This window comes from Rhinoderma darwinii, chromosome 2 (assembly GCF_050947455.1).
Source record: "Rhinoderma darwinii isolate aRhiDar2 chromosome 2, aRhiDar2.hap1, whole genome shotgun sequence".
NCBI classification, from domain to species: domain Eukaryota; kingdom Metazoa; phylum Chordata; class Amphibia; order Anura; family Rhinodermatidae; genus Rhinoderma; species Rhinoderma darwinii.
The window spans coordinates 114,000,370-114,014,001 of NC_134688.1; the positions used below are offsets into that span (position 1 = coordinate 114,000,370).

Consider the following 13,632-nt stretch of genomic DNA (forward strand, 5'->3'; position numbering starts at 1 on the left):
TTGGCTAGCTCGTCTTGACTTAAAAACAAGACCAAAATTGCAGCTCTAGATGAAATCTAGCCCGAGCTATAGTCATTACTAGTAGCACCCCCTGCAGTCACACTCCTGCCAGATGTCTTTTACCTCTTGCACAAGCACAGCTTGGGATAATCGGTAGAGGGGGTTAAGTTATGTATTGACCAAATCAATCATATGTATGTTTGAGGAAAGGGACGTTTATACCAATACATTAAATTAAGTTATACTTGCTTACGTTTAAGAATAATTTTCAGGGAGACGATGCTAGTGGCCAATCCCCTGAAACAACAGTCAAAATGTCTCTACAGACCGCCATCAGTGACTCCAAAAACAGTGCAGTACCAGCAAAGTGCCTTCATAGTTAATAGAGCCAGCGGAGTGCACCCAATAAACAATATCACAAGCAGTGAGTACAGTGTAAATACAAATTCAGGCTCTTGTTCTGTTGGAAGTGTGGGAAATCTCCCCTATTTTTGGAAACTCTCGAACAATTCGAGGGAGTAGCCAAGCATGGCAGCCAGTTGTCAATTATTTTAACCTATGCACAGTATGAATATAAGATAAATGTCTGGTAGGTTTGCATGACAAATGATGAGTATTCTCCATGTTACTATTTTATCACTACATGAAAATTTAATCAAATTAAAATGCAATAACCTCAGTGTAGTATACCTGATTTCTTTTTTTTTCTTTTTTTTTTAGAGAGGACAAGACTGCAGTGTTTTCACTGACTGACCAGAAGGATGTGGTGTTGAAAATCACAGTTAATAACTTTCCATCAGACCCACTTAACCCGCACCTTGATGGAGACGATGCTCATGCGGCTCAGCTCATTGCTACCTTCCCAGAGACCATGTCCTACTCAGGCGTTCGCCCGGTCACCTTAGCTATGGTATGTTATATGTGAACACTTTGAAGGCATTGCTTTTGATACTCTGAGATTAATAATATATGTGATTGGTGGGAGAACTGAAGGTCGGACGCTGGTTAAACGCCTTGTACCTAGCAGACGCTCTTAAAATTGCTGGAGTTGCTGTGAATAATACTAATAAATATTTAATAGTTTTTAATATACTTATTCTCGTAAATGAGCCAGCCTTTTACTTCCCCAGGATAAGTCAGTGGTTTGTCATTCTAATGAAAACGCATCCCAGGCAGTATGTGAACTCGGCAACCCTATGAAGAGAAATGCTGAGGTGTGTCTTCTTCTATTGTTATGAAGGTTTATATATTCTGTATACTTACAAACCTGTTTTTTGGAAAGAGGGTAATTCCATGAGACCTACTATTTATTAGTCATACTCAATGATCTTTGTGCACTTCATTGGGGGCGAACGTTGCAGGAGGGGCTTGCTATCCCAGTTGCATCTACCGCTGTCACTTTTAATTGTTTGGTGGGAGATGCGGGTACCCTCATAACTGGATGTATACTTTAATTGTCCCTGCAGTGTCAACCCCCTTTTAGTTTACATTGTTTATGTTTTTGTTATCAGCTGATGCCTTGGTTTCATAAAAAATTTTTGATGAGTAACTTTTTGTTTCAGGTAACTTTCTACATGGTTATCAGCACCCAAGGAATTACTCTAGAGACCAAAGAGTTGGAAGTGAAGCTAGAGCTGGCTACGTAAGTCACTGCCTGACATAGTCTACAGGATTAAATAAATCATGTGACTGTAGTTCACAAACACCAGTAGTTTTTTCCTTTGCAACAAGTTACCAATAAATTAGTTACACCAACCTAGAATTTCATCATTGCTTCATTGAATGGATTCTATATCAGAAATGTGTTTCAGGGATAGTGACATGATAACATTGCTAAGCTGTTGCTAACCATAGGGCTATATGTTACACCGTATTCATAAGATTCTCACAGATTAAAATCTTTGAACTGTGAACGCCAATGAAGCAAAGTAAAGTCTCTGTTAAATATTCCGGCAACCAGTGGCGGATTAAGTAGACTATGGGCCCCGGGCTGTTCCCCAAACTTGGACCCCCCTTTCCCACCGCCGCACCGCCTTATCTATAGTGAACACCACCTTTCTGTGCAGGCATTGAAAAATGGGTGTTACGATTCCCCTTGTCAAAGGGCTGTGTCCCTACATATTGACAGTCACCAACCATAGCTGACAGTATCACACTGTATAGGGACACATCCTCTTGAAAATGGAAATGGTAACATGCATTTGTCTATTAGTCCTGGGTGAACAGACTTTATGTGGAAGACAAGGATTTCCTCCAACAGACATGTGAGGAGAGGGGACAGATCCTATATAGATCCAGTGACTCACAAGTGATGTCTTCTCTTATGGGAGTCGATCTTTTCTTTTCTTCTCCATCTGACACAGACCATATGGCGACTTCTCCTGATCGCTGTAGAGTTTCCTGATGAGACATCTTTGCCCCTCGATTCTGCAGCCACTTCCAGCCTCTATAGAAACACAAAAATTCTGACACCAAGGCCCATGCCCATACATTAAGGAGGTTGTCCAGGCACGGACCGGTTCTTCATACTGATGACCTAGCCACGTGCCTGTACAACCCCTTTTACTCAGGCTAATAAATTCAGACTCCAGACCTTCTAAACTATTGCAGTCCCCAGACAAGACCCCCTAAACAAATGCAGACCCCAGAGCAAGCACCCTAAATAAATACAGACCCTAGACCAGATGCCCTAAATACAGACCTCGGACCAGACCCCTAAATACAGACCTCCAACCTGACCCTATAAACTAATAATGACCCCAGACCTGACTCCATAAACTAATACAGACCCCAGACAAGACCCCTTAAACTAATACAGACCACCTAAATACAGACCCCTAAATAAAGACCCATAAACTAATACAGACCCCAGACCAGGCCCCCTAAATACAGACCCCTTAAATTTATACAGACCGCTTAAATACAGGTCCCAGACCCCAGAACAGACCCCCCAAATATAGACCCCCATACTGCTTAAACTAATACAGACCCCAGACCAGTCACCCTAAATTCAGACCCCCAGACCAGACCCCCTAAATGAAGACACCAGATCAGACCCCCTAAATACAGACACCAGACCAAACCCCCCAAATACAGACACCAGACCCCCTAAATACAAACACCAGATCCCTTAAACTAATCCATCCCCTTATACTTACATAGCAGCTCAGTCTTCTCTCTAGAGTCTTGCTACTGTACTAGGACCTGCAGTCATGTGACCTGCAGGTCTCTAGACAGCAACAAGAACTGCAAACATAAGGTCATTTGCAGGAAATACACAATGCAGTTCTGTAGCGGTTGTTTCCGCGATTCAAAACTGCAAGGTACTTTGGGCGGCCATGGGGGAATTAAACTGTGAGCCTTACCGGGACTGATGTGAGGTACTAATTGCATTCTGATTCTAAATATATAATGTTTATACAGTATAGCTAAAGAGAACAACCGCTTCAAACCAAATTTTTTTTATAGTAGTATCATTCATATGTTTGTGTCTTTGTAGGATAAGTGAGCAGAAAAACCTTACTTCTATAATTGCTAATGCCAAAGTGATTATTGAACTTCCTCTGTCTGTCTCTGGGTAAGTAAACAATGTGCCTATATATATATATATATATATATATATATATATATATATATATATATATATATACATATGAAGTAGAGTATTGTTTGTAAGAAAACTGATATAATATTAAGAGAGACTATGCTGTGTTTTCTTGCAGGAAGGCCACACCTAATAGACTGTTTTATAGTGGGGAGGTAAAGGGTGAGTCCATAATGAGAAATGAAGAAGATGTGGGCAGCCCTGTGGACATTGAAGTTACCGTATGTATATTCATTTTCATGTCGCAAAAACTAATATAACTAATGTCTTCTTTCTTAGTGGCTTATACCTGTAAACTTCTTTAGCAAACAAGTCGGGGAATTGTTGCCGATTTTTGGTGTGGAATCTGCTTTAAAAATGTTCAAAAAAAGTACAGTGGAATGCAGATGAATGGAATTTTACTAAACTCCATTCCCATGTAGTGTAAAAAAAAAAAGGCCAGATTTGAGGGTATGCTGTGGAAATTCAAATCTGTAGCAATTTCTATCAGTTGTGGATTCTTCTTAAAATTTTTTCATGAATTTCATTGTAATAAATTTCACCTATTGCAATACATGGAGATTTAAATGTATTATCCAAAGATCAACAAATATCACCTATCCACAGCATAGGCGATAATTGTCTGATCGCTGGGGCCCCATCACTGGGACCCCCACCGATCACTAGAATGGAGGTCCCGAGATCCCGTACCACCTTACTGTATACCCTGCAGTGAGGAAGAGCTAAAATGGAGCAACGGGCAAGCATGCGCCCTGCCGCTCAATTCAATGTCTATGGGTCTAATGGAAACAGCCAGCGAAGCGCTGTACTTGACTGTCTCCGTCAATCCCAAAGATATTGAATGTAGCGATAGAGCACATGCATAATTGCAGTGAGGAGGAACGAGGGGGCTCGTTACCCCCGTTCTAGTGATCGTGGAGTCCTAGCGGGGGGCCTCCAGAAATCAGACATTTATCACCTGTGTCTTGGCACAACCCATTAATAATGTATTTTTTAAGACATCGCTAACCCTAACAGGGGTATTAAAAATTGAAAATGGGACAGTTGTCACCTAGTGTCACTCATTTTCAAGAATATTTTCTAGTGTTATTTCATATCGCTCACTACATTGAATGGCCTACTAGGCAGATTCTTGGCTTTGGGTACTGGTACTGAGGCAGTGATCATGTCATGTTCTGATCTCACTATCTTGTTTACACTTACATTAAAGGGTATCCTATCTCAACACAAGGAAAGCACTGGACTTTATAACCACCAGAGCTTTTCTTGGTTCTGACCAGAAAGTGCAAAATCAGATCATGACTGGCAAATCATGACCCATCTCGGATGGTGGTTTAATACATAGAATATCTGCAGAACAGTCAAAGAGGCATTGCCACTGCCTCTATTCTATTTACAGAGATTATTGAGCATTTTCTTTGAAAAATAGAAAAGATAGAAGTGGTGAAAAGTGGCTTCTGTTTTCCCTCCTGGGTGTCCTGCTGTCTTTGACAGCTGGCCACCTGACCTTCACCTGCATCACTTGTACAGCCGGCTTAAATGGCTGCAACACAATTATACTTTTGTGCACTGTATGTAAAATCAGTTTGTAATCTGTTCTTTAGGTTTCCAACAGAGAAAAGTCTTTACGTACACTGGGTTCTGCATACCTAAACCTCATGTGGCCACATGAAATGGCCAATGGAAAGTGGCTGCTGTACCCAATGAAGATTCAGTTGAAGGAGAAGGAGCAGTCAGGCCGCAGCATGGAGTGTAGCCCCATTAATGCAATCAACCCCCTTAAACTGGTAGGTACCTGTTCTTGTGGATTCTATGTGATCATACTTCATCTAGAGATCATTGCACATAATCTACCTAAAACCCTTTTCTTGTGCTCTACAATTGTTTTCTAGGATACAATAAGATCAGATTCAAGTTCATTGGTACCCATTGCAAGTCAGCGTTCTTCAAGCCGATGGTCCCTAACGTATCCAGCTAAGAAGAAGGAAGTTGTTTTGGTAATTATAACCATGATACCTTGAGACATGCAAAAGATACAAGTCCAGGGTAGATTATAGATTTAAAGATCCCTACACACTTTTTGCTTATGGTGGCTGTATTTTCTCACTTTTTGGATTCCAGAGTCGGCTTGTGTATACTTCTGTCACATTAATGATCTATTCTGACTTGGGGTCAGTTATGATGTGTATTTTCTTCAATAGACTTGACTACTTTTCAAATACTGAGAATGGGTGAAACAGTGGGGTCTGGAAAAGCTTAGGTTTCCTTATATCCCACTGAAATTAACAGTAGATGGAAACATTTTCTGTCACCTATGCACTAAAAATCAGCTTGTAACTGTGGGGTTTCATGCTAGCAGACCCCTCACCAATATAAATGTAAGCACTTTTATGATGCTTGACGTGTCTTAAAAATTGTTGTTGTTTTTACTTACTCTAAAGTGCTATTGTCATGGGACCGTGGCACCTTAACCTTTTTCTCTGGCAAGTTTTGTACATTTTGCCCTTCAGGAAACTTGACATGTATCTAAGTTACAAACTAAAAAATCATACTAAACCCTCATACTTATATTTTTTCTTAAAGTAGACACCTGGCATATTGCCAAAATGACACTCAGCACTTTATACACAAAGGCACCATCATGAACTTTAGTGTCAAAACGTAATGTTTCATAAAAAATTCATAATAATTGATATTTGTGGCTAAAAGTGTGAAACAAGCAGAAAATAAAATGCACCACTCATCCTAAAAATAAAAGTTCAATATGTTTAGAGTTCACACATACCATTTATGCCTATGACTACACACACATATCGTCTTAAAATAGCCAGACTTTCTAGAGACCCAAAATCTGTTTTTAAGCTGAAAATTTAAAAAGGTAACAATTTATAAAATACAGGGCTTACTCAAAAGTGGGTGCATTCCCAAACCCTCTATATTACCTGAAAGCAGACAACCTGATGATTGCAGTTGTCTTGATGTGCTGTTGGCAGCCATGTCCACCATCATGTCAATTTGTGACAAACAGGAATTATTTTTTAGAAAATGCATTGAAAAAATACATTTGCTCCTAAAACACATACAGGCAGAGGTTAACTCACAAAAACAATGTAAAACTAATAGATCAAGGTGTGAAAAATCCAAATATACCATAGATGTCTAAATCAACAAGAGCTTGTGCTCTCAAAAACGCGGAATCAGAGGCTATGCAATATTTGGCTATTATCCAGAAATGTATTCAAATATATACTGCACACAAACACAGCTACTATGCTACCAAAATCAATATTTTTTTGATAGCGCTCAGCATACTGTGTATAAAAACATAACTTCATAATGTATACACACAACCACCTTCAGGCAACTTTGCATCAAATAGTGAGTATAATAAAAAATGACTTTAAAATGATTTACAACTAAAATGCGTACTCAAGCAAACCCCTTATGCAAATAAAATGTACTCTGCAAAAAACTGTGAGATGCGAGTAGTTCATACATACCACACAAGTCTTCGTTCACTGTGTGTTAAAGAAACACCAAAACCGCAGGAGTGCACCAACCAATTTTTGCATGCAAATTAAATTAGGGATTATATAGGTAAATCATTTTCCATCACCATAAACTCTAAGGCCTTACTTACATATGCATATACTATTTGCGTCTGCAAAAAGCGGACCGTTTTTCATTTATATCAATATCTATGTGTGGTTTCCATGTGTCATACATTTTTCTTTTCCATTTTTCTCCTCTGCAAGCACTTCCTGGTGTCACGTTTAATTTCCTCCCTGCATTTCTTTAGCAATCCTTGAAAAACGAACTGCATACGGATGTTGTTTGTGTGCAGATGTTTTTTTCACACACCCATAGACTATATTAGGCGAGTCGGATAGGACATGCAGTGAGTTTCTTGCAACGAACACACGCTCCGTGAAAAAAAAAAGATTTTTGCATGGGTTAGTGTGCTGTCCGTTGTTAATAACTGACAGCACATGGACAAGAAATATGTTTGTGTGAATACTTGTGTGAATAAGGCCTAAGACACATTTTTTGCTTTGATTTTAAAAAAACATTGAAGCATTGATCGCAATGTGTGAACACAGTCTAACCCTAATCAATAATCACAAATCCCTAAACTTAATCCAATGTGTTAATTACTACAGATTTTTTTTAAGTGAAACTAGTTGGAAACTATCATTTATGGCGACTGTCAGTGGATGAAAATGTTTTTTTCTAACTAACTGACATTTCTCCCTAGTGGTAATCGTTATCGCTATGACTAGTATGCAAGGGATATCGCTAGAGAAGGGGTCAGTGGATTTTACGCTAAAGATTGTGTACAGACAGTATAGGGACAGTGTAAAATGTACAAACTTTATCTTCTCACTCCTTTTCTGGAAAAAAGAAACCTTCATAATTAATATTTAGAGTGCAAGTATGCTCTCTGATTGATAAGGGGGGTAATCACATGAACAGAAGTTCATGTTTCTCCTCCGACTGGGTACATCTACAGTCCTACAGGGACAGGAGGAGGATCACAGCTTCTCCTCCTATTCCTGCACGCTGCCAGCACGTCCCCCACTGCTCCCCTTTCGTCCTCCACACGAACTGAACTAGGGACTATAGTTGCAAGGACATTTCAGATACGTCCTTGGCTACTGAAGTGCCTCCCTGCCAGGACGTATGAGATACCTACTTAGCATGGAAAGAGTTAAAAGGGTTGGATCAGATTAGAAAAACATGACTGCTTTCTTCCAGAAACAAAGCCATTCTTGTTCAGTGTACACAGTCTTTAAATTAGTTGTACCAGAATCAAAAATTATCCCCTATTCACAGAATAGGTGATCATTTTCTGATAGTTGGGAGCCCCGACCACAGTGAGGAGGATATTGAATGGAGTGGCGTTCGAGCATGCACACTGCCGTACCATTCAAAGTCTATGAGAATGATGGAAACAGCCGAGTACAGCGCTCGGCTGTTTCTGGTATTCTCATATACATTGAATGGAGTGGTGGGTGCATGTTTGACCGCCACCCCATGCTGCTCCATTCAGAGGAGAAATAGGTAGAGTGAGGAGAAATAGGCGGTTCGGGACCCCCGTTCTTGCAAATGGTGGGGCCCCCAGCCATCAGACAAGTAATATTTTTTTATTCTTAGAATATCCCTATAAATATAGAAAATGCACTGTTTGCCTAGCATAACACAGTATAAACAATACTGAATGATTCACTTTTTTGTGTGTTTTTTTTAGGACTGTGCACGAGGAACTGCTCATTGTGTAGTATTTAGATGTCCTCTGTATAGTTTTGACCAGCAGGTGGTGCTCAATGTTCATGGACGACTTTGGAATAGCAGCTTTTTAGAGGTGACTATAGCTATTACTACATTATTACTCTTATGGTTACAATCTCCAAACTTTTTTTTAACATTTTCTCATGTATTTTTTATTTATAGGATTATCCATCAGGTAGTAACATAGAAGTGGTAATCAGAGCAAACATTACTGTGAAGTCCAGTATTAAGAACCTGGTGCTAAGAGACGCTACAACACAGGTACCCACTGACGTCTTTCTAATTTCTGTACTGTATTCTGCATTCAGAGTATAGGGATATTTGCAACCTTTATTTAGTTCTTTTTGTCCAAGTTTTTATCAGTACATATACATATTTGGTATGTCAAGTTGAAACATTAATCAGCAGCCAGAGATAAAGGGGTTATTTTTGTGGGAAGCAAGTAACTGTTTTAATACTAAATGTGGCTTTCTTTGCAGATTTCTATGATGCTCTATTCAGACCTTGATGTTGTGGTTCACGGAGGCATTCCCTGGTGGATTATTCTTATTGCAGTGCTGGCCGGCATACTGCTGCTCTTACTGTTAGTTTTAATCCTCTGGAAGGTAAGATGTTGACTTTTTCCATATGAAAAGAACACCAGATATTTTATCTCGATTATATAATATAGAAATGTATTCAGGCGGTGAAAAAAATACCGGTGTCTGGAACGCTGCAGGATGGAGCCAATAGTCATCGTATTCTTAAAACATGTATTTATTAAAATGTGTCATCGGACTGGTGACTTCAACAGGTACCTGATAAATCATAGTAAACCTACAAAACAGCCTCAAAAGAGAAAGAAACAGGGGATCCCCAAAAACTGGTAGCAAAAACCTAAAAGCACAAGAGCAAGGGGACAGAACACCCCAATAAATGATATAGCACAAATACCAGCCACGTATTGTAAAAGAATATAGCTTTATTAGTAAAATACAAATGTAGTAAAAATACAAATTGTCACATGGAGAGCAGCAGCAACAGGTATATCAATAAATATACCAAGAGGTTAACAGACCTAACCCATCTCAACATGTAACGACGTCCTGTATACAGTAAACCCTATATAAAAAATATGGTAGAGAGTAATGTATGTACAAATAGGAAATGCCAAGCACAAATAGCGCTAAAAAAGCTGCATAGTGTGTATAGAATAATACATTAAGGTATAAGATGTAGCCTATATAATAAGTAAATGGACACAATGACGGCAATAGCAGCAAAATCTAATGGTAAAGATGGCTAAGCATACCTAGAGACATGGTAGGGAGACAGGATGCGATGAGATGTGGCACAAGGGCAGAACGCCTCGACGCGCGTTTCGCCTGGGACCGGCTTCGTCCTATATCATTTATTGGGGTGTTCTGTCCCCTTGCTCTTGTGCTTTTAGCTTTTTGCTACCTGATAAATCATACCTGATGAAGGCACCAGTCCGGTGCCATTACGTGTAGTATTTTATTTAACATATGTTTCAAGAATACCTATGAAAAGTTACAGAAACCCTGACGCAATGTAATAGCGCAGGTGTGAACATAGCCTTAGGTGTGTCCCTCTTCTTTCCTAATATATTTTCTCATTGCCTTTCAATTACAATACTTACTTTACAGTCCTGAACAAAAGTTTTGAGACTGACACACATTTTGGTTTTCACAAAGTTTACTGCTTCAGTGTTTTTAGATCTTTTAGTCAGATGTTTCTCTGGTATGCTGAAGTACAATTATAAGCACTTCATACGTTTTTAAACTTTTATTGACAAATACATCAAGTTTATGCAAAGACTTGATATTTACAGTGTTGACCCTTTTTTTTCAAAACTTCTGCAATTTGCCCCAACATGCTGGATATCAGCTTCTGGGCCAAATCCTGACTGATGACAACCCGTTTTCTTGGAGTTTATCACAATTTCTGTATTTTTGTTTGTCCACCTGCTTGTTGGGGATTGACCACAGGTTCTCAATGGGCTTGAGATCTGGGGAGTTTCCTGGCCATGGACCCAAAATTCCAATGGTTTGTTCAGCGAGCCACTTAGTTATCACTTTTGCCTTGTGACATGGTGCTCCATCAAGCTGGGAAAAGCATTGTTTACCACCAAATTGCTTCTGGATCCATGGAGACGTTGTTCTTGGAGGATGTTTAGATACCATTCTTTATCCCCTAGGCGCACCAGGACGCAACTGTATGTCCATGTGGCCAGTGTCTTAGCGCACAGGGACGTACAGTTACTGCGTGGTTCCCGGTGCACACTGTCGGCGACAGTGTGCACCGGGAACCGGGAGGCCAGCTGTCCCTGACAGCTCACACTCCGGCATCAGCGGCTTATTTCTGATGATTTCGGCAATTAACCCCTTGATTGCGGTGATCGATTACAATCACCACATTCAGGGGTTTCTAGCTCATCGGCAGACCTCACAATGAAATCGTGAGGTTTGCAGATGGCTAGCATGGCGATCGTAGGCCAAGTAATGGCCGTTCGCCATGCACACTGTCGATGACAGTGTCTGTGACAGTGTCGGCGAAATTGTGCATCGGGAACTGGGAGGTCAGCTGTCCCTGACAGCTGACACTCCACTAGTTGCCGATCAGTGGCTCATTGCCGCTGATTTAGGCAATTAACCCATTACATGCGGGGCTCGATTGCGATCTCCGCATGTAGGGGGTTTGTAGCGCATCAGCAGCCCCCATGCAATTGTGGGAGCTGCTGATGCTTGTGATGGCACCCGGGGGCCAGACAACGGCCTCTGGGTTTCCATGTATGCAAGCCTATGAGGATCAGCCTCTGGCTGGTCCTCGTAGACTAACTGTCAGAGTAACGGTGACGTCACACTGACAGTTGGAATACGTTACACTACCTAGGTAGTGTAATGTATTCTAGCAGCGATCAGAGCTGCAGGTAAAAAAAGAAAGTGTCAAAAGTAAAGAACATTTTTTTTAAAAAGTTAATAAAAATGTTTTACAAAAGTGTAAAAATAAAAGATTTTTTTTTTCCTATAATAAGTCTCTTATTAGAGGGAAAAAATGGAACCGTTAAAAAACAGTACACATATTTGGTATCACCGCGTTCATAACGACCCAATCTATAAAACTATAATGTTATTTTTACGGCATGGTGAACGCCACAAAAAAAACAAACTAAAAACAATGCCAGAATCACTATTTTTTGGTCACCACCCCTCCCAAAATATAGAATAATAAGTGATCAAAAAGTCGCATGTACCCGAAAATAGTACCAATAAAAACTACAACCCGTCCCACAAAAAACAAGCCCTTACACCGCTTTTTTGACTGAAAAATAAAAAAGTTACGGCTCTGAGAATATGGTGACACAGAAAATAAATTATTTTTATAAAGAAGTGATTTTATTGTGCAAACGCTGCAAAAAAACTATATACATATGGTATCGCCGTAATTTGTAGCGCATTATGAACGCCGTTAGAAATAAAGAATTTAAAACGCCAAAATCACTGTTTTTGGCCACCAAAGCTCTAAATAAAATGTAATAAAAAGTGATCAATAAAAACTACAGCTCATCCTGCCAAAAATTCACACTGCTCAATTCATGGAAAAATAAAAAAGTTATGGCGGGGAGTGAAAAACCAAAATGGAAATGCAAAAAAGGATCAGTCCTGCAAAGGTTAATTAATTTCTATTAAAAAAAAAAAAGTTATTACCACATGTGGGGTATTGTCATACTCGGGAGAGATTGCGTTACAAATTTAAGGCGACTTTTTCTCCCTTATCCCTTGTGAAAATGAAAAAATTCAACATTTTAGTGGACAAAAATGTTTATATTTATTTTCACGGCCTAATTCTACTAAATTCTGCAAAAGACCTGTGTGGTATAAATGCTTACTATACCCCTATAAAAATTCCTTGAGGGGTATAGTTTCCCAAATGGGGTCACTTTTGGGGTGTTTCCACTATTTTGTTCCCTCCAGGGCGTTGCAATCGCGACATGGCACTAAAAACCAATCCAGCAAAATCTGTGCTCCAAAATCCAAATGGCGCTCCCTCCCATCTGAGCGCTGCCGTGGGTCCAAACAGCCGTTTATTGCTACATAAGGGGTATTTACGTAATCGGGAGAAGATGCTTTACAAATGTTGGGATGCATTTTCTTCTTTATTCCTTGTAAATATTAAAAATGTCTATGTTATTTCAGACAAAAAGTAGATTTTCATTTTCACAGACTAACTCCAATAAATATAGCAAAATACCTGTGGGGTCAAAGTGCTAACTATACCCCTAGATAAATTCCTTGAGGGGTCTAGTTTACAAAATGGGGTCACTTTTGGGGAGTTTCCACTGTTTTGGCACCACGAGACCTCTTCAAACTCGACATGGTGCCTAAAATATATTCTAAAAATAAGCAGGCCCCAAAATCCACTAGGGGCTCCTTTTGCTTCTGAGGCCGGTGTTTCGGTCCATTACCGCACTAGGGCGACATGTGGGATATTCCTAAAAACTGCAGGACCTGGGTAATAAATATTGAGTTGTATTTCTCCGGTAAAACCTTCTGTGTTACATAATTTTTTTTATTACAAATGAATTTCGGCAAAAAAAAGTGAAATTTGTAAATTTCCCCTCTACTTTGCTTTATTTCCTGTGAAACGCCTAAAGGATTAAAATACTTTCTTAATGGTGTTTTGAATACTTGGAGGGGTCCAGTTTTTAAAATGGGGTGATTTATTGGGGGATTCTAATA

The 13,632-nt window shown here is 39.7% G+C and overlaps 1 protein-coding gene across 3 annotated transcripts in view; it reads left to right on the forward strand.

Moving 5' to 3' along the window:
* ITGA7 (integrin subunit alpha 7) overlaps positions 1-13,632 on the forward strand; it is a 169,981-nt gene that overhangs the window by 150,824 nt on the left and 5,525 nt on the right. For all 3 annotated transcript variants that reach the window (XM_075852163.1, XM_075852161.1, XM_075852162.1), the window contains 10 exons: positions 721-910; positions 1,131-1,214; positions 1,563-1,642; positions 3,500-3,577; positions 3,723-3,825; positions 5,209-5,391; positions 5,497-5,601; positions 8,853-8,966; positions 9,056-9,154; positions 9,373-9,498. In XM_075852163.1, coding sequence (XP_075708278.1) covers positions 721-910; positions 1,131-1,214; positions 1,563-1,642; positions 3,500-3,577; positions 3,723-3,825; positions 5,209-5,391; positions 5,497-5,601; positions 8,853-8,966; positions 9,056-9,154; positions 9,373-9,498 — 1,162 coding nt within the window. The remainder of the gene's footprint in view (positions 1-720; positions 911-1,130; positions 1,215-1,562; positions 1,643-3,499; positions 3,578-3,722; positions 3,826-5,208; positions 5,392-5,496; positions 5,602-8,852; positions 8,967-9,055; positions 9,155-9,372; positions 9,499-13,632) is intronic.